Here is an 18,941-nt window from a genome sequence, read left to right on the forward strand (position 1 = left end):
TTTGAGTCATCCTCGGTGTCTGTGGCTTACTTCCTACTGCATAAGTATATCCATGGACTATATTAATTTTTCTTTAAGTAGATTTATTATATGAAATATTCATCAGAGCGGGCTTCACAGTACAGCTCTTAGAACAAATGTACTGAGTACAGTTTGTCCTCATAAATCTATTAATGCTGATGGGATGCAGTTGTCGCCCTGGTTGCTTTGGAGTGATGTGGGGCTGGCGGGGGAGTAAGCTGGCTGCCGACGGTACTTTGCTTCCCCGGGCTTGGCTGTGTCTGTGGTAGGCCCCGTTCATGTGGTATATGTGTACACACACGCATCCCTTTTGTCGGCTCCTTTTCCTCTTTAATGAATACAGAGGCTTCTGCTTCTGTGAGAGCCTTCTTGTTGCTTGCAGCTTTGTGTCTAATTACAGCTCCAGTGATGGTTCGGTGTCATAATGAGGCTGTGCCGGGAAAGCTGGCCCATGAGTGATGACTGATATATGAGGAAAGGGCATTCAGGGGACTGGGATATAGGCAGGGAGAGGATGTTGAAGCTCAGGAATGAGAGCAAGTTGACAGCCCCTGAGCTGGGTGCTTGTCCCCCATTACCCTAAAGGCCACCACAAGTGTCGCCATTCCTGTATCACCCATGAAGAGACTGAGGCTCAGACACACCTAGTATCTTGCCCAAAGTGCAGTTCCCTCAGGTTAACAACCCTGTGTTGATGGGCTGATGTGAATGTGGCCATCTAGGTACAGAGCAGGGAACAGTCATAGTGAAGTCCCAGGTGAAATGGGGTGCAGGAGGGACCTGGAGGATCATGGGAAGTGGTGAAAAGGCTACAGGGGAGGGAAGGTTGGAAGAATGACTGGATAGGAGTTTTTCAGGCAGATTGAGCCTGAGAGAGAGAGAAAGAGAGAGAGAGAGAGACAGAGAGAGAGACAGAGAGAGACAGAGACAGAGACAGAGACAGACAGAGACAGTTGTGGGAAGAGCAAGTCGAGATATACAAGGACATAAATCATAAAGAGGTGACTGACCAGGGTGGATGAGGGGTGCCTGGTTCAGTTCTGCCCAGTCCTGAGGGGAGGCAAGGGAAGTTTAGACAGCCTCTGTTACAGGGTTCCTGCTGAGCATTGCTGGGGAATTTGGACAGGAACCAAGGGCAGTGAGAAGCTTTGGAGGTTTTGAAGCTAAGTAGAGAGAAAAGAATTCATGTATTTGGAAAATGACTGAGGTACAACAGGGGATGTTTGGAGAGGGTGAGGTTAGCTTGTCAGGGAAGTCACAGGAGGGGCAGGAGAGAGATGTAATTTAGGGTTCATGTTGGAAAATCGTAAGAAGTGGCCTGGCTGAGAGGCCACCAAAAGAAAAAGTCAAAATCAGAGGAAAAGAATGTCCAGAAAAGGGACTAAGGATAACAGGACCTTAGAAGCAAATGTCAAGAAAAATTTTAAGTTTTTGCAGAGAGGTGAGGAGTTGAAGAGTTACATGAAACAGGTTTTAAAGAGTGATAACTGACACAGTGAACTACATTGGGTTTCTTTTTTTGAGGCAGGATCTTATTCTATAGTCCAGGTTGGCTTGGAACCCACTGTGTAGCCCAGGCTGGCCTTGAGCTTGGAGTAATCCCCCTGTGTCAACCTCCTGAGTGCTGGAATTTATAGATGTGAGCCACTGTGCCTGGCTAGACTAAGTTCAGTAGTGTTTTAGAAATTTAAAGAGACCTAAGGACAAAAGCAAATATGCTAACAAAAAGAATATAGATTAAGGAGAAATAGAAGAGAAATAAGGTAAAATATTAGTAGCATAGAGCAAAGACAGAAACCGCTGGAGGGAGATCAGCAAGTGTGGGGGCAGTTAGCCATGGTACAGGGCTAGAGCACGACTGACGGTTCTGGAAGGCCAGGGAGTGTGTTGACATGGGCAGCCTCATGAGCGGGGTTGTGGGGGGTGAGAATTGGGCTCAGCAGTTTGAGAGCTTCTCAGGCACTGCCACTGCTGTCCTTTCACCCTGGCACTGGCACTGTCAACACAGAGGGCTTTGCTGTCTTAAGTTCGAAAGCAGCCTGGGAGCTGGGCTCATTTCCTAGCCTTCTGCTTTTTCATTGTCCCCTCCCTCAACAACATCCATAGCTGGCCTCTGTGTGACTGGACTCTGCTCTTTATTGCCTCCCCTCTTCCTTTGCCCTCAGTTGCCCCAATTCTTTTAACTCCTGCTGGAAGATCCCAGAGATGCCGTCTGTTTCTGCCTCCCGGGCTCAGGTCTGTGTTAGGTGTCTGGAACTCAAGGAGAAAGGTAGTTGGCTGACTGTTGGGGTCTCCCTGCTCCCCACTGCAGGTCATCTTCCATGATGTTGCTGTGCTGACGGACAAGCTCTTCCCTGTCGTGGAGGCCATGCAGAAGCACTTCAGTGCTGGCTCAGGAACCTACTACAGCGACTCCATCTTCTTCCTCTCCGTTGCCATGCATCAGATCATGCCCAAAGGTAATCTGGACTTCCAGGAGTGATGGCCCCAGGGTTTCAGATTATGCACAAACTTCCCTGGCTCAGTATTGCTGGTGCCCTTCTGTTAGCTCATGAAATCCCCTAGTCCTGTGAAATGACTTATAAACTGAAGCTTTGTGTCACCTATCTGGGGCTTATATAATCATTCAAGTAGCAGAGGTAGAATGGGAACCCATGTCTATCTGGTTTGGAGTCCTACCTCTCCAAATGCTCTTTCTGTCCCATCACGTGGCCCACGTGGGAAGGCCCAGTACAGGTATGGACGGTAGGTCAGACATGAGGAGGGTATGTCTCCTGCTCCCTTAGGTTCCAGGGGCAGCTTCTAGCCCCAGCCCTGCCACCAGCCATGTGCATGCTTTGGCTAAGGTGTTTTGTGTCTCTAGGTTTCAGTTTTTCCACCTGTGGAATGAGGGCTGAAGCAGTTTATGAGCAGTTTTAGCCTTTCTTCTGCAAATCTAGAGCTTGCAGGACTGCTCCCAGGTTGGACTAGCCCTGGAGAGCCAGGGAAGAGTCCTGCACTGATCCTACCTCTCTTGCCTGTGCCCTACACCATGCCTAGCTGTCAACTTCTGTCTGCTGTGTATATCAGGTTTTGGAGTAGGGTTATGTCTGGTCACAGAATTCAGTGTGTAACGAAGTATGTAACAGCTCAGCTTGACAGACCATAACAAAGCATTTGACCAGTCCTGTAGCCTTGAACAAGTGACTGGCTACACCAAAGGACAGTGGATTAAAAGGAAGCATGCAGACTTTGCTGAGTTCCTGTCTCCCCAATCTACCCTGCCCATGGGTGCTGGGCTCTAGGCCAGGTTTGTGCTTTGGGGTGCCCAAAGTATCAAATACATACGGCACAGACTACGTACAAAATCTTAACCTTCTACAATGCTAAAAATTATTCTACCATCCATTATACTCTTACCACTAACCTGATTCACAAACAACAACAACAACAGGAAGGCACAATAGGAAGGACCAAACCTTTGTATGTTTGCGGGGCTATGAAGTCCATCTAAGCATTTTCAGTGCTTTGCTTTATTTTAAGCTACGCTAACTTGTATTCGAGTTGCTGTGACGACTAGGTAATTTAAGGTGTCATTGGTGAAAAAAAATTTTTTCGATTTTTGCACACATACAGAATTTGGGGTTATATTTTTGGCAACTTATAGAAAGAAAATAATTGAGGGTTTCAAGTCTTACTTAATTTTGTTTTTGGGGTTTGGCAAAATTTAAGATAAGGCCACCACCTGGGGTGGTGGGGGGTAAGGGGGGTTTGCAATAAAAAAGATAATACTGTATAGTGCGTGCGTCGTTAAGTTGAAATTTAGTATTAATAATTTATATGTCCTACAAGCATTAACTTATAGCCACCTGTTGGAGATGTGTGGAACAGATAATACATACAAGTCCAGCTAGACTAGGGTTGGATCCTTCATGCCTTGACGGCTATGCTGAGTCACAGCATCCCCAAAAATAAAAAATACCAAATGTATGACACCACAGTTATGTTAGGCATGGGCTGATTAGACATTAATCCATCGAGATGTCTTATTTAAGGGGAACGTATGGACGATAAAACATTCAATGGCCCTGAAGTAAGAACCAGATGTCTGATAAAGTGCATTGTCAGCTACCCCCAAGTTAAATGGGCCCGGAGCGAGAAGAGAAGTACTAGTGGGCGGGTTGCTGGTTTCACGGAGGATGGTAGATGAACAGATCAACATTGGAAGTGGATAGTCATATGGAAGAGAAATGATTTGACTAAGATGGTGTATGCCTGATAACGCAGATATGTCAGTAAAGCATTGATATTATGTATTACATGGATATTCATATGGATTATAATATTATGTACGTCAATAATAATATGTATTATGTAATATTAATGATTTATGGTACTTGCTTATATGCTAGTGGAAAGTAGTTTAATGTACTATATACATTAATGTATTATGTATGGTAAATATATGTTTGTACTTGCTTAATTATTAATGTGGTATATAATTGAATGCACGAAGTACATAAGTCAAGGAATAGTTTAATGAGAATGTCAGCTTTGGGTGTTGATGGTGGGAAAGGTTTCTCTTCCTTGATGTCTAAGGGGATTTTGGATCCCATTTTTGGTTTACAAGACCAGGGTAATTATTTATACTACCTAGATATACTAAAGTTTTATGATTGTGTTTTCTACTAAACCTGCTAGTGGTATTAGGATTAAGATGATTGAGAAGTATAGAATTGAGGCTACTTGGCCAATAATGATGAATGGGTGTTCGACTGGTTGACCTCCAATTCATGTTAGGGTGATTAGGTCTGCTACTAGGATTCAGAATAGTAGTTGGCTGATTGGTCGGAAGGTTAGGCTTCGTTGGGCTGATGTATGGAGTATGGGGATAATAGCTAGGATTAGGATTGATAGAATTAGGGCTAATACCCCTCCTAGTTTGTTTGGGATAGAGCGTAGGATAGCGTAGGCGAATAGGAAGTACCATTCTGGTTTGATGTGGGGTGGTGTGTTTAAGGGGTTTGCGGGGGTGTAGTTGTCTGGGTCTCCTAATAGGTCTGGGTAAAATAGGACTAGGGATATGAGGATAATTGTTAGTATTAGAGCTCCTAGGATGTCTTTGATTGTAAAGTATGGATGGAATGGAATTTTGTCGGCATTGGAGTCTAGGCCTGATGGGTTGTTTGATCCTGTTTCGTGAAGGAATAAAAGGTGAACTATCACTAGGGCTGTGATGATGAATGGTAGGATGAAGTGGAAGGCGAAGAATCGGGTGAGTGTGGCTTTGTCTACTGAGAATCCTCCTCAAATTCATTCTACTGGGGTTGTTCCTATATATGGGATGGCTGATAATAGATTTGTAATGACCGTAGCTCCTCAAAAAGATATTTGTCCTCATGGGAGAACATATCCTATAAATGCGGTTGCTATTACTGTGAATAATAAGATGATGCCAATGTTTCATGTTTCTTTGAAGTGGTAAGACCCATAGTAGATACCTCGTCCTACGTGTAGGAACAGGCAGATGAAGAATATGGATGCGCCGTTGGCGTGTAGATATCGGATTATTCAGCCGTAGTTAACGTCTCGACAGATATGGGTTACTGATGAAAAGGCCGTAAGGGTGTCGGATGTGTAGTGTATTGCTAGGAATAGCCCGGTAACGATTTGTAATCCTAGGCATACTCCTAGTAGGGATCCGAAGTTTCATCATGTTGAGATACTAGATGGTGTTGGTAAATCGATGAGTGAGTGATTAATAATTTTGATTAGGGGGTGTGATTTACGTAGGTTTGTCATTAGGGTTTCTGTAGTTGAATTACAACGATGATTTTTCATGTCATTGGTCTTAGTTAAATGCTATGTAGGAACTATGTCCAATTATGTTTTTATTATGAGTGTAGCTCTTGTTACTTGTTTTATTGGTTTGTCAATTAAACCCTCTCCTGTTTATGGTGGGTTGTGTTTAATTGTTGGTGGTTGTGTTGGTTGTGGGATTGTGTTGAGTTTTGGTGGTCAGTTTTTAGGTTTAATGGTGTTTTTGATTTATTTGGGTGGTATGTTGGTTGTATTTGGTTATACTGCGACTATGGCTTCTGAGGAGTACCCGGAGTCTTGGGGGTCTAACTGGCTAGTTCTTGGGTTATTGGTGGCTGGTATTGTTATAGAGTTGTGATTAGTGTTTTGGTTAGGTAATGATGGTGGTGTGGAGTTGGTTGTTGAGTTTAATAATATAGAGGATTGGGTGGCTTTTGAAGGGGAAGAAATTGGGTTGCTTAGTGAGGATGGGATGGGTGCGGCGGCTATGTATAGTTGTACTGGGTGAATAGTAGTAGTTGCCGGGTGGACTTTGTTTGTTAGTATTTTTATTATTATTGAAATTACTCGAGGTAATAGGTTAGGGTGAGTAGTGAGATAATGGTAATATTTATTAGGAATGATAGTGAGTAGAGTTTGATAAGTCCTTTTTGGTTTGATGTAATGATGGAAGCAGTTATTTGTGTGTTGGCAATTGTTTTTGGGATAGCTTTTTCTAGTCAAATTAGGTCTATTAGGTTTGATGCCATGCTTTGGCTTATAGTTAGGCTTTTGATTGGTAATAAGTGGTGAATGATTGATGGGAAGAACCCTAGAAGTGTGGTGAATTTGTATGTGGTGGTAGGTGATTTGTGCGTAAGTATTGAGGTTAGGTTGTTTAGGTCTATGGCGATTGTAAATCCCAAGATAGAAATTGTAATGGCTATTAATTTTAGTGATAGTGGTATTGTTATTGTGGGAATATTAGTTGGTGGGAGATTTGAGGTGATTATGAATCCTGCTAGGATACTTCCTAGGGCAAGGCGGTTAATAGGGTTGATTAGTTGGGGGTTATTTTCGTTTATTGTAATTGTTGGGATGAATCGTGGTTTAGATATTACAACGAAGAAGATGATTCGTGTGCTGTATACAGCGGTTATTGAGGTGGCGATTAGTGTGATTAGTAAGGCTCAGGCGTTGGTATTAGACGTGTTTAGGGTTTCGATAATTAAATCTTTTGAGTAGAAACCTGTTAAGAATGGTATTCCTGTGAGTGCGAGGCTTCCGATGGTTAAGCAGGATGAAGTGAATGGTATGGGCTTAAAGAGCCCTCCTATTTTTCGGATGTCTTGTTCATTATTTAGATTATGAATGATTGACCCAGAGCACATGAATAGTATGGCTTTGAAGAAGGCGTGGGTGCAGATGTGAAGAAATGCTAGGTGTGGTTGATTAATCCCCAGGGTAACAAATATTAAGCCTAGTTGGCTTGAGGTGGAGAATGCTACAATTTTTTTGATATCGTTTTGTGTAAGCGCATATTGCGGTAAATAGTGTGGTTATTGCGCCTAGGCATAGTGTTAAAGTTAGGATGGTTTGGTTGTTTTGTGTTAGTGGGTAGAATCGAATTATTAGGAATACTCCGGCTACAACTATTGTACTCGAGTGTAATAGAGCTGATACTGGTGTTGGGCCTTCTATAGCTGAAGGGAGTCAAGGATGGAGTCCAAATTGGGCTGATTTGCCTGCTGCGGCTAATAGAATACCTAATAATGGTAGAATGCGGTGTTTGTGCTGTAAATAAATATTTGTTGTAGTTCTCATGAGTTTGTGTGGATAGTAAATCAGGCTATAGATAGGATTAGGCCGATATCTCCGATGCGATTATATAAAATGGCTTGTAGAGCTGCGGTGTTGGCGTCTGTTCGTCCGAATCATCAGCCGATTAGTAAAAATGATATGATCCCTACTCCTTCTCATCCAATGAATAGTTGAAATAGGTTATTAGCTGATACTAGGATAATTATGGTTATTAGGAATATGAGTAGATATTTTATGAATCGGTTTAGGTTTGGGTCAGAGTGTATATATCATGAAGAAAACTCTGTGATTGATCATGTGACAAATAATGCTACTGGGATAAATAGATATGAGAAGTAATCGAATTTGAAGCTTATGACTAATTTCATTGAGTTGATTGTTATTCAATGTCAGTTTGATGTAATAAGTTCATTATTGTTGTTAAGAAATATGAGTAGGGGAAGTAGGCTAAATAGGAATGATAATTTGATCGAGTTAATTACGTGTTTAGGGTAGTTATTTGAGTTGTATTTATTAGTTAATGATAGAAGTAAGGGGGTTGTTAGGGTTGTTAGGATTAGGAAGTTTATTGAGACGTTGATATTAATTACTTTTATTTGGAGTTGCACCAATATTTTGATTCCTAAGACCAATGGATTACTACTATCCTGTAAAAGTAGGAAAGCCGTGAGTGTAATCACGGTAGCATGAGTTAGCAGTTCTTGCTTACTTTCCTGGTAAATAAGAAATGTGTTTTCTATTTTTAGATTCACAGTCTAATGTTTTATGTAAACTATATTTACATTAAGGTAGTCCGAGGATAAGTTTAGGGTTAATGGAAATTAGGATAATTGGGATGATGAATACAACTTTTCTGCACTGTGTGTTATTTAGGAAGCTGGCTGGGAACCACCCTTCACATTGTGTTCCTCTTCCCTTTGACCCACAAGTGTGGGCCACAGTCAAAAAGTAGGTCATTTATACCCATTATTAGGATTGATAGGTTTGATCATGAAAATGAGGATGTAATGATTAGGAGCTCTCCAATAAGGTTAATTGATGGGGATAGTGCTAGGTTGGCTAGACTTCCTAGTATTCATCACACTCCTATAAGTGGGAGGATTGTTTGTAGTCCTTGAGCTAGTATTATAGTGCGGCTGTGGGTTCGTTCATAGTTGGAGTTGGCTAGACAGAATAGTAGGGAGGAGGTTAATCCGTGAGCGATTATTAGAGCTGTAGCTCCTATAAAGCTTCATGGTGTTTGGATTATAACTGCTACAATTACTAAGGCCATATGGCTTACTGATGAGTAAGCGATTAATGATTTAAGATCGGTTTGTTGTATGCAGATGGAGCTAGTTATTACTATGCCTCATAGTGATAGTATGATGAATGGGTAGGCTATGGTTTTGTTTACTATATCTAGTAAAATTGAGATTCGTATTATTCCATAACCCCCTAATTTTAGTAGTACGGCTGCTAGAACTATTGATCCTGCAATTGGTGCTTCTACGTGGGCTTTTGGGAGTCATAGGTGTACTCCATATAGGGGTATTTTTACTAGGAAGGCTAATATGAAAGCCAGTCATAGAATATGATTGGATCATGATTGACTTAGTGCAGGTTGTTCTAAGGATAATAGTACTAGGTTAAGAGTTCCGAAGGTGTTGTTAAAGTTGATTAGGGAGATTAGTAGAGGGATTGATCCGATTAGTGTGTAAAATAGGAAGTACAATCCAGCGTTTAAACGTTCTGTTTGGTTTCCTCAACGTGTAATAATAATTAGTGTGGGGATTAGGGTTGCTTCGAATAGGATATAAAATAGTATTAATTCTGTTGCGGTAAATGTTATGATGAGGAATACTTGAAGAAGTGCTAGGAGGCTGATATATATTTTTTTATAATTTTCTTGTTCTTTTGATAGGTGGTTTTGACTGGCTAGAAGTGTTAGTGGTAGGAGTCATGTTGTTAGGATTACTAGTGGTGTGGATAGTGGATCTGAGAAGAATGTTGTGGAGAAATTATAACTATTTGTGGAGTCTTGGTGTAGTAGGGATAGTGAGATGAGGCTAATTATTAAGCTATGACATGTGGTATTTGTTCATACTATTTTGTTGTTTGTGAATCAGGTTAGTGGTAAGAGTATAATGGATGGTAGAATAATTTTTAGCATTGTAGAAGGTTAAGATTTTGTACGTAGTCTGTGCCGTATGTATTTGATACTATTACTAGCAGTGCCAGACCTACAGCGGCTTCGCAAGCTGCGAAGACTAAAATAATGATTGGGATAATAAAGGATAGTATTGAGTGGGTGCTTAGTGTAACCAGGGATGTTATGATAAATAAAGATAAAATTATTCCTTCTAAGCATAGTAGTGTTGATATTAGGTGGGATCGGAATATTAAGGCTCCGAGTAGTGACAGGATAAATGTGAGGAGTAAGTTAAAGAATACAGGGGTCATTTGGTATTCATGGTTATGCCCATGATTTAATGAGTCGAAATCATTTGTTTTGTTTAAACTAATTACCAGTATTATTCTGTTCATTCTAGACCTTTGTTAAATCATTCGTATATTAGTCCTAAGGCTAAAATGATTAGTAGCCCTAGGGTTGTTAGTACTACTCCTGTGAGGTTTCCGTATTGGATTGCTCATGGAATGGGTAGGAGAATGGCTCATGGGATGGGTAGGAGAAGTGCAATTTCTAGGTCAAATAGGAGGAATGTGATGGCGATAAGGAAAAATTTTATGGAGAAAGGAAGGCGGGCAGATCCTATTGGGTCAAATCCGCATTCATATGGGCTGGCTTTGTCTGAGTATAGGTTTAGTTGTGGAAGTCAGAAGGCTACAGACACTAGGATTATGGAAAGACTGATGTTGATTAGTAGGGTAATTAGTAAGTTTATTATTCTTTTCAGAGGTTTGTTCTGATCTGTCTGATTGGAAGTCAAAAGTACTTGTTATACTAAAAGAATAGGACCCTCATCAGTAAATTGATACATACAGGAAAAGTCAGACTACGTCTACGAAGTGTCAATATCAGGCTGCGGCCTCAAAGCCGAAATGGTGTTTTGAGGTGAAGTGAAAATTTAGTTGTCGTAGGAGGCATGTGAGTAGGAACGTAGAGCCAATGATTACATGTAGACCGTGAAATCCTGTTGCTACAAAGAATGTAGAACCGTAGATGCCGTCAGAGATTGTAAATGGTGCTTCTAGATATTCTTATGCTTGAAGTAGGGTGAAGTACAGGCCTAGTAGGATGGTAATTAATAATGCTTGATTTATGTGGTTTCGTTTCCCTTCTATTAGGCTATGGTGGGCTCAGGTGATGGATACACCTGATGCTAAAAGCACTGCTGTGTTAAGCAGTGGTACTTCAATTGGATTGAGTGGGTTAATTCCTGTTGGTGGTCAGCATCCTCCTAATTCGGGTGTTGGAGCTAGGCTTGAGTGGTAGAATGCTCAGAAGAATCCGGAAAAGAAGAATACTTCTGATACGATAAATAGAATTATACCATATCGTAACCCCTTTTGTACTGGTGGGGTATGGTGGCCTTGAAATGTTCCTTCACGTACTACATCTCGTCATCACTGGTATATAGTTAGGATATTACCTGCTGTGGCGATTGTTAGAAGAGTGAAGGAGTTAAAATGAAATCATATGATAAGACCTGAAGTTAGGAGGAAGGCTGATAGTGCTCCTGTGAGAGGCCATGGACTGGGATTTACTATGTGAAAGGCGTGGGTTTGGTGGGTCATTACTATGTGTTGTCTTGTAGATACAGGCTTACTAGTAAGGTAAATACGTAGGCTTGGATTAGAGCTACAGCGAGCTCTAGGATAGTGAGTATTATTAGAATTAGGAAGGTAATACTGGCTGTTGATGGGCTAATTGAGGTTAATACTAGTGTAGCACCTCCAATTAGGTGAATTAGTAGGTGTCCTGCTGTGATGTTAGCTGTTAGACGGACGGCTAGTGCTATAGGTTGAATAAACAGACTAATTGTTTCAATGATAACTAATATTGGGATTAGGGTAATGGGGGTACCTTGGGGTAGGAAGTGGGCTAGTGATGCTTTTGTTTTATAACGGAAGCCTAGGATTACAGCTCCTGCCCACATTGGGATTGCTATGCCTAAGTTTATTGAGAGTTGTGTGGTTGGGGTAAATGTATGGGGAAGCAGCTCCTAGGAGGTTTGTAGACCCAATAAAAATGATAAGTGAGGTGAGTATTAGGGATCATGTGCAGCCTTTTGGTGAGTGTGTGAATATTATTTGTTTGGTAATAAGTTTAATTAACCATTGTTGGGCTGTTGTTACTCGGTTGTTGACTAATTTGTTTGTTGTTTTAAAAAACAAGGTTGGGAATATAATGATGGGCCTACACTCATAGGCCCACAAAAGACAGCTCTTGTGGATTTTTTGAGACTAGGTCTCCCTGTAGTTCTGAACCTCGCTATGTAGACTGGTTGACCTCAATCTCACAGAGATCCACCTGCCTCTGCCTCCCCAGTGCTGGGATTAAATGTGTGCTGCTCCTGTGTTTTGTAGGGAAGGAAAGATGCCTGTGCTCCCAGCTGTGTGGGTATGAGGCTGTGAGTCTTGGAGGGCTGGGTGATCTGCTAGGAACTACAGGGCTTCCCTTCTCTAGCTTTGCAAATGGAGAGAGGCATTAGGAGAGAGCCAGGAGAAGGCCTCTCTGGCTCTTTCCACCCTCCCTCTTCTACTCTGACTTTCTTCTTTCCTGGCCCTCTCCCACTCTGGCCTCTCCTACTCTGGCCCTCTTCCATTTTTGGCCTTGCTCAGGGGGCCATACCTCCAGGGGAAGGCTTTGGTGAGAGCTTTGCTGGGCACCCAGTGTGGGGCATAGACCGTCTGGGTATCTCCAGGTGGGTCAGGATCTTTTGGGGGTCTGCAGGAGGAAGTAGAATTGTTTTAGCCCAAATACCCAGCTTTTCTTGGGATCTTTACCAGAATTATAATGAGCTTCCAGACATTTATTTTTGCATATATCTGAAATCTGTTTACTATGGAAGAGTTACTAGGAGTTACTAAAATGCTGCAGTCATAAAAGTCAGTGTGCAGTGTTGGTTTTCCTGTGGTGTCGGATGTGTTCTGCTAGAAGCCTGTCTGCTACAGAAAGCTTGGCTGTGTTACCACAATTGAATTCCTGCAATTTTTGTATGAACGCTTTGTTTTTAGACATCATTAACACTGTCTTGAGTTGATTCTTTATTGCTGCTTTTCTGTGTTTATTTTGTTTGTTTGTTTTTTTTTTTGGTCTTCTTGAGACAGGGTCTTTCTGTAGCTCCAGCTGTCCTGGAACAGCCTTACGTGAGACTGTATCTCTTTTTTTTTTTTCTCCCGAGTGCTGGGATTAAAGGCGTGCGCCACCACACCCGGCTCTTTATTTTTTTTTAATTGTAGAATTTACTTTTATTTTGTGCTTTGGTGGGTAGCTTTGTTCTTATGAAATTGCTATATTCTTGCTATTTTTGGCTATTTAGTTTGTTTCCTGGCACTTTTTTTTTTTTTCTCCAGGAAAGTGAGAATGGGGTTTGGGAGGCCTGGAATGTGGGGCTAACTAAGCCTGTTCTTCTCAGTGGTGTATCCTGACTTGGTAACCCATGTTCCAGAAGTACAGGTTAAGTCTATAAGCAGCTTTTCCTTTCCTTTCTGTATATAGCACAAAGGTCTTGCTTATGTACCTAGATACCTGTAATAGGTGCTTACTTCTTTTTTGTCTGGTGCAGGAGAGTCTCAGTAGGCCCCTGTGTGTACCAGGCAAATCTCTGTCACTGATGTGCATGCTTCTTTTTTCTATTTAAAAAGTAAGATTCATTCATAAACTGAGAACATCATCAAAATAGGAAAAAGTTATGCTTTTGCCACCATATAGCATCATCATTGCTAATACACTGACTCTTCAAGTGTCAAGATATGAACCTGAACTTTCATTTCAACGCAAAGAGGAAGGAAGGAAGGAAGGAAGGATACCAGTAAAGTTCTGCAATGATTTTCCCAGTTACTGTCAGACTCCGCTATGTTTTGTACAATTACATCCTGAAATTTTCCTGAATGGTTCCATTAACTAGATGATGCTTGGTTTGTTATATCATTTTCCTCTTTTGGGCTTGCTTGAAGTTTCCTATTTGTTTTCTAATACCATAAATTAGAGCATGATAGATGTCCACATGCATAAAGACTGTCTTCTCGCCTTAGGATTATTTCTATATGACAGTTCCCCAAGGGTAGAATTATTAGGCCAAAGGTGATCCTTAAGAGCCAGCATATGTCAACTCCCTGGTACCCCCATGTACCTTACATGAATAGGGTCTGTGTTGTTTTCTAGGCCTCTGGTGTCTGACATCTTGGGGAGCTCTGGAAGCCAAGTAGGCTTTCTAGTCAGTTGCTGTCCCATTCTACAGGAAAGGAAGGTGGGCTGAGAGATTGATCTTGGGTGGGGCAGGTGGGCCAGGTCTCCTCTGGGCTTTTATTCTAATGTCCAGACCTGAGCTCCCACCTCTTCCACCTGTGCATCCCCTTGAAGTGTCCAGAACTTGACCTCCACTCTTTTCCTGTGCTGTGGCCCTGCAAACAGCCTGGCTGGATAGTAGGGAATGCAAGCCCGTGTTCTATGCCCTGACTGTCCCCTTGAAGCAGTGCTGCCAGAAACCACATCTGTAGAGCAGTGCCCCAGGAGGAACGGAGGGGCTGCCAGGTGGGACATGCTGGCTCTGGTTCGTTCTGTACTTGCTTTCCTTTTGCTTGCTGGAGAGGTCCCATGTGAACAGCTGGCCAGTCTTGCTGTTCACACTTGCAGCCCCTCCATGGACCCATGAACACTCTGCTCCTCACTCATATCCTTGGGCTTTTCTCTCTTCCTGCCTGTGGTGTTAATTTTGTCACCATCGGAAGCATCTTACGCAGTAGAAAAGAACAGGCCTGTGCCCATCTGTAGCTGGAAGGAGTAAAGAGCATCGACTTCCGAAGTGCTAGCATCCCTGTCCTGTCTCACATGGCTCTGAGGAGTTGTCATCTCTGCTTAGTGACAGGCCAGTGAAAGCAGCCCTTGCAGGCTGAGCTTTGATGTGTGATGTGTAGTTGTGGTAGAGTTCTCCCTGGGTAGGGCAGGCAGGCATCAGACAGTCAGCAGAGCCTTCAAGTGGCCAGAGGCCCCAGGAACCTTTCCTGGTCCAGCATCCCTGAAAGGTCCTCCTGTCTTGGGTCAGTTCATGTCATTTACCATTGCCAAGGGCTACTGTGGTGTTTCAGGTAGCCTTGTCAGAATGCTGCTTCACAGGCTCAGGTTGACTGGGACAAGTGGTGTGGTAGAGCCACAGGGCAGATGGTATGAAGATCCACCCAGTTCCGTGGGTTTCAGAAGAGATGAGTGAAGCATAAGTTTCATGGAGGGGCGGTACTTGAGGTTGGCCTTACAGCATGGTAAAAATTTACTTCATGGAAACTAGTAGTAAGTGGTTCAGACAGACACAAGTTAGGAAGGCTGGGACTTGTGTATAGGAAACTAACATATTGTCCATTTTGATGAATGCATCAGACCACATGCTGGACAGTGGTGAGATGGGGAAGAAGGCTGATGTGGGCAGAGGAGGAATGGCTGCCAGGTGGGGGCTTGGCCCTGGATGCAGGAGACAGACTTTATGGGCACTTTTGATGAAGAAGAATCTGATTGGTTTTGTGCATTAGGAAAGCTGATGTTCTATGAGGGTCAGAGGTGGGTCTGGCTGCAAGCCTTTCTGTGTATCTGTGGCCAGTCACTCAGGACAGCTGGTGAGACTGATGTGGAGCTACCTGGCCTCAGCAACAGACCAGCTGGAGGGTATGTGTGCATGTGAGTGCATGGCCTGTTTTGGGGCACCTGCATATGCATGGATAACAAGAAAAGTGCTCCTGAGACCGGAAAGCCCTCAGTGTGTAGTCTCTGTTTTTGCCACAGAGCTCAGGCCTGGAGGGCCTTTGCATTGTCTTCCATAGGAACGTTTATAAACTCTTTTTGTTTTGTGGTTTTTGTTTATTGAAACAGATTCTCACAAGGTAGCCCTGGCTGGCCTGCAACTTGCTATTCTATATATATCAAGCTGACCTTGAACTTCCAAGTTGGGATTAAATGCAAGTGGTTTAGACCATGAGGAACTAGAGCAGTTATACGAGTGGGCAAAGCAGACAGTCGTCCATTCATCTCAGCTGGGGACATAGATTCCTGTAAACCCAGGTAAATATTCTTGCCATGGAACCATGCACCCATCAGTTGTACACTTTAATATGAACTAGCCCCATCAGATTGCTTTCTTCTGGGTACTGAATTAAATCAGATGCACATGGGAATGTGTTTGTTGGATAAACAAATGATGCTGAGAGAAAGATGGGGAAGGAGTTCTCATAGAGATAGGCCTAGACTTATCCAACAAACTCCTGTGGTCAGAGAGACAGATTGGTAGGAAGAAGAGGAGGCCAAGGCTGGATTCCAGCCATGGTGAGGAAGCAGCTTGCCTCCCTGAGTAACTTTCTTCCTGGATGCTGTGAATCTCATCCTGGTCTTCAGGCCTGGCCTAGCGCCCAGCTTTACCACATCTGGATCCATGGGCTTTGTGTACTCATTTGAGAACTTGACTTTTTTTTGCCTTTGTTCTTGTTGGGGCAGAGGACAGTAATGATTCCAGCTGGTTGACTTCTGCAGCTCCTCAGGAGCTTAGAATCTGGAAGAGGAGGAAGAGGAGGGGGAGGGAAGAGAGTTTTTTAGCCATAGAACTGCACCAGATTTGCTTGAGATAATGACAGTTTTCTGTAACACCATATTAAGCTCTATTAGAAACAAAGACCTCAGGCTTTTAAACAGCATTCTCCTCCTTGTGCTGTGCCTAACATGACTGTAGTTTCCTCTTTTGATAATCAGTCTTCCCTCTCTATTGATAAGCTGTTACCTGATGCCTTCTTACCTTAGAATCAGCCTTGTTCTGGGGTTCGATATGCCTAATATGTCCCTAGTTTGCTTGGTGATGTCAGACAAGAGGCACAGTCATTCCCTGGCTTTGCAGCCCTTTACAGTGAAGATGACAGCCTCAGGGTGCATGGAGAGCACAGAAGGGGCTGTAAGGAATAAATAGGCTGACAAAGAGATCCTTGGAGGAGTAACCTTTGAAGGAGTGATGTTGGCTGGACAACAGCACAGTAGAGGGAAGGACCTGTTGGGGCTGCTGTCTCTCCCTCTGCAGCCTCAGTGGGTGCTAGGACGCCACCTTTTGTTTTAGGAAATGAGATTTTGGTTTTGTTAGATTCACTTCTTGCAAGTTTTGTCCAGCGCTGCCCTGCTTCTCCATCACAGAATCCTTGGCTTGGGGTTATTGTGTCTGCTGTTCTTTTGAAGAACATGTGGATGCTAAAGAGACTTCCATTGAGGTGGGAGTGGGTACCAGCCTTGAGTTAAATAATGGGCTGTTGAAGACCCAGGAGTGCCAAGTTCCTGAAAGTGTGCACATTAATGCGGGACGGAGGAGTGAGCAAGAACAAGAGGGCAGGTACTGGGGCTGCTCTGCATGCCGAGAGGGCAGCTCCAGGTATTGATCAGCGCTGTTCTGCATGCCATTCCTGTCTCTGCTCCTGCATGTTACACCTTTCTGGGGACAGAACTCCTGGGAATTCCAAAGAGCCTAGCACATCTCTGATGTGCATGATGCAGCAGTAACCATCCTGTGGGCAGTTACTTCATAGCCAGCATGGAAGCTCTGAGGATACAATGTGTGTGTGTGTGTGTGTGTGTGTGTTGTGTTGTGTTGTGTTGTGTTCTTTATCATACAGTGACATACAGACCTCACATACTAGTTCAGAAAGCACCATCATGAGTTTCATGTTCTAATGCCATCATTGTTAATAAATGCTCTTGACCCAGGCAAGGGCAGGGGTCTGACACAAGTCTATTGCAAGGCTAAGTATCTCTGCAACCTGAGGCCTTTCAGGAGAGCCATCATTGAGAGGATCCCTCACTCCTGGTGGGAGGGAGGTATGGTGAAGATAAGCTCTACTGAGACTTTACAAGGATGGCAAAACAATTTGCTGGTAATGATTAATTTTTTGAGTAGGTACATAGCTACAGGGATTGTTTTGAGGACTGTGGGTTAAAGCCCAGCTCTTTCTCCAGTAATAATGGGACTCCTGAGCCAGTGGCTAGAGGAGCAAGCTTCTTGTTTGGTCTGACTTTCTCTTCTCATCCTACCCATGGGGCTTCTCTGGGCTGAGCTCCTTCCTAGCCTGTTGCTGATTCCCTGGGCCCACTTGGAGCACTCATGCCTCTCAGTTCTTCATTGTTTGCAGACTACTTTGGATAATGCAGCAGATCAAAATTCGTTTTCAAGCAGCCAGTCTGCATCAGTCGATTTTAATAGAGATTTGTTCTTTCTTGTGTACTTGGCAAAATGCCTACCAATGTTTACTTACTAACTTGAGAATTGTTTTTTGTGCTCCCATCTGATGACTCTGCAGCTTTTGTCTGGATGTTCGATAGTGATCGGTGTTCTTGGTGGTGACGGGGTGGGTGTATTTTGCTCCTTGTAGTGAAAGAATCACTTCCTGAATTGGCTACCAAGAGCTACAGGTACAGTGCCTTTGTGAAGAGTGTGAAACTTTGCACTGGTTTGTGTTTAAAGATTTTGTTATGTGTTGTACAAGGATTAAGAGCACGGAAACAACACAGCCTGGGTTTGAATGTAGCTCTGTCTCTTAGCAGCACAAAATATTTTCAGTTTGAGGATACGAATTGAATTTGCCTCTCTCTCTCTCTCTCTCTCTCTCTCTCTCTCTCTCTCTGTTTAGTTGGTGTCTGACACATAAATGCTTGACACTGTGTTTGCTTGTATTGCTCTTGTTAGTGTAGCTTGGGTTGGAGTCCTAACTCCCAGGCCCTTGTCTCTTCATACCCAGTAACCTTTTGTTACCATGAATTTAGCATGGCTTACAACTCCTCCTGTGGGCTCTTGGCCTTTCCTGGATGAAATGTCTGGGCAGCTTGCCTCTGAGCAGCTTTTCTTTGAACTTCAGAGAGAATGGCAAGAGAAGTTCTCCTCTCTTGACGGTTCTCCTCTGAGTGCACTTCCCACTTCTTCTTACTCATCCTTTTTATGAATCACCTGTGTTGATATTGCCCCTGAGTTTGCATCCCTTCCTTCCCAAGCATATTTCAGGGGTGTTTTTGTTAACAGTTATCACACAGTCAGGAAATGCAACTTAATTTTTATCACCCAGCCAGATAGAATTGGGTGAACCTGATATGCAGTATCTTCCCTAAGCCCAGATGAGTGGTTTTTGGATTATCTTCTTTTATGCAT

At 43.1% G+C, this 18,941-nt stretch overlaps 1 protein-coding gene across 1 annotated transcript; it reads right to left on the reverse strand.

The window, feature by feature from the left end:
- Positions 1–5,452: 5,452 nt before the first annotated feature.
- LOC115067234 (NADH-ubiquinone oxidoreductase chain 5-like) lies at positions 5,453–11,188 on the reverse strand. Its single transcript, XM_029554751.1, is given in 3 exon segments — positions 5,453–7,335; positions 7,337–7,502; positions 11,176–11,188. Coding segments are annotated over 3 exon segments (525 nt in total). The 3' UTR covers positions 5,453–6,989.
- Positions 11,189–18,941: the final 7,753 nt, after the last annotated feature.

The sequence above is a fragment of the Nannospalax galili genome, unplaced genomic scaffold, assembly GCF_000622305.1.
Source record: "Nannospalax galili isolate Female #2095 unplaced genomic scaffold, S.galili_v1.0 scaffold3785, whole genome shotgun sequence".
Classification (NCBI taxonomy): Eukaryota; Metazoa; Chordata; class Mammalia; order Rodentia; family Spalacidae; genus Nannospalax; species Nannospalax galili.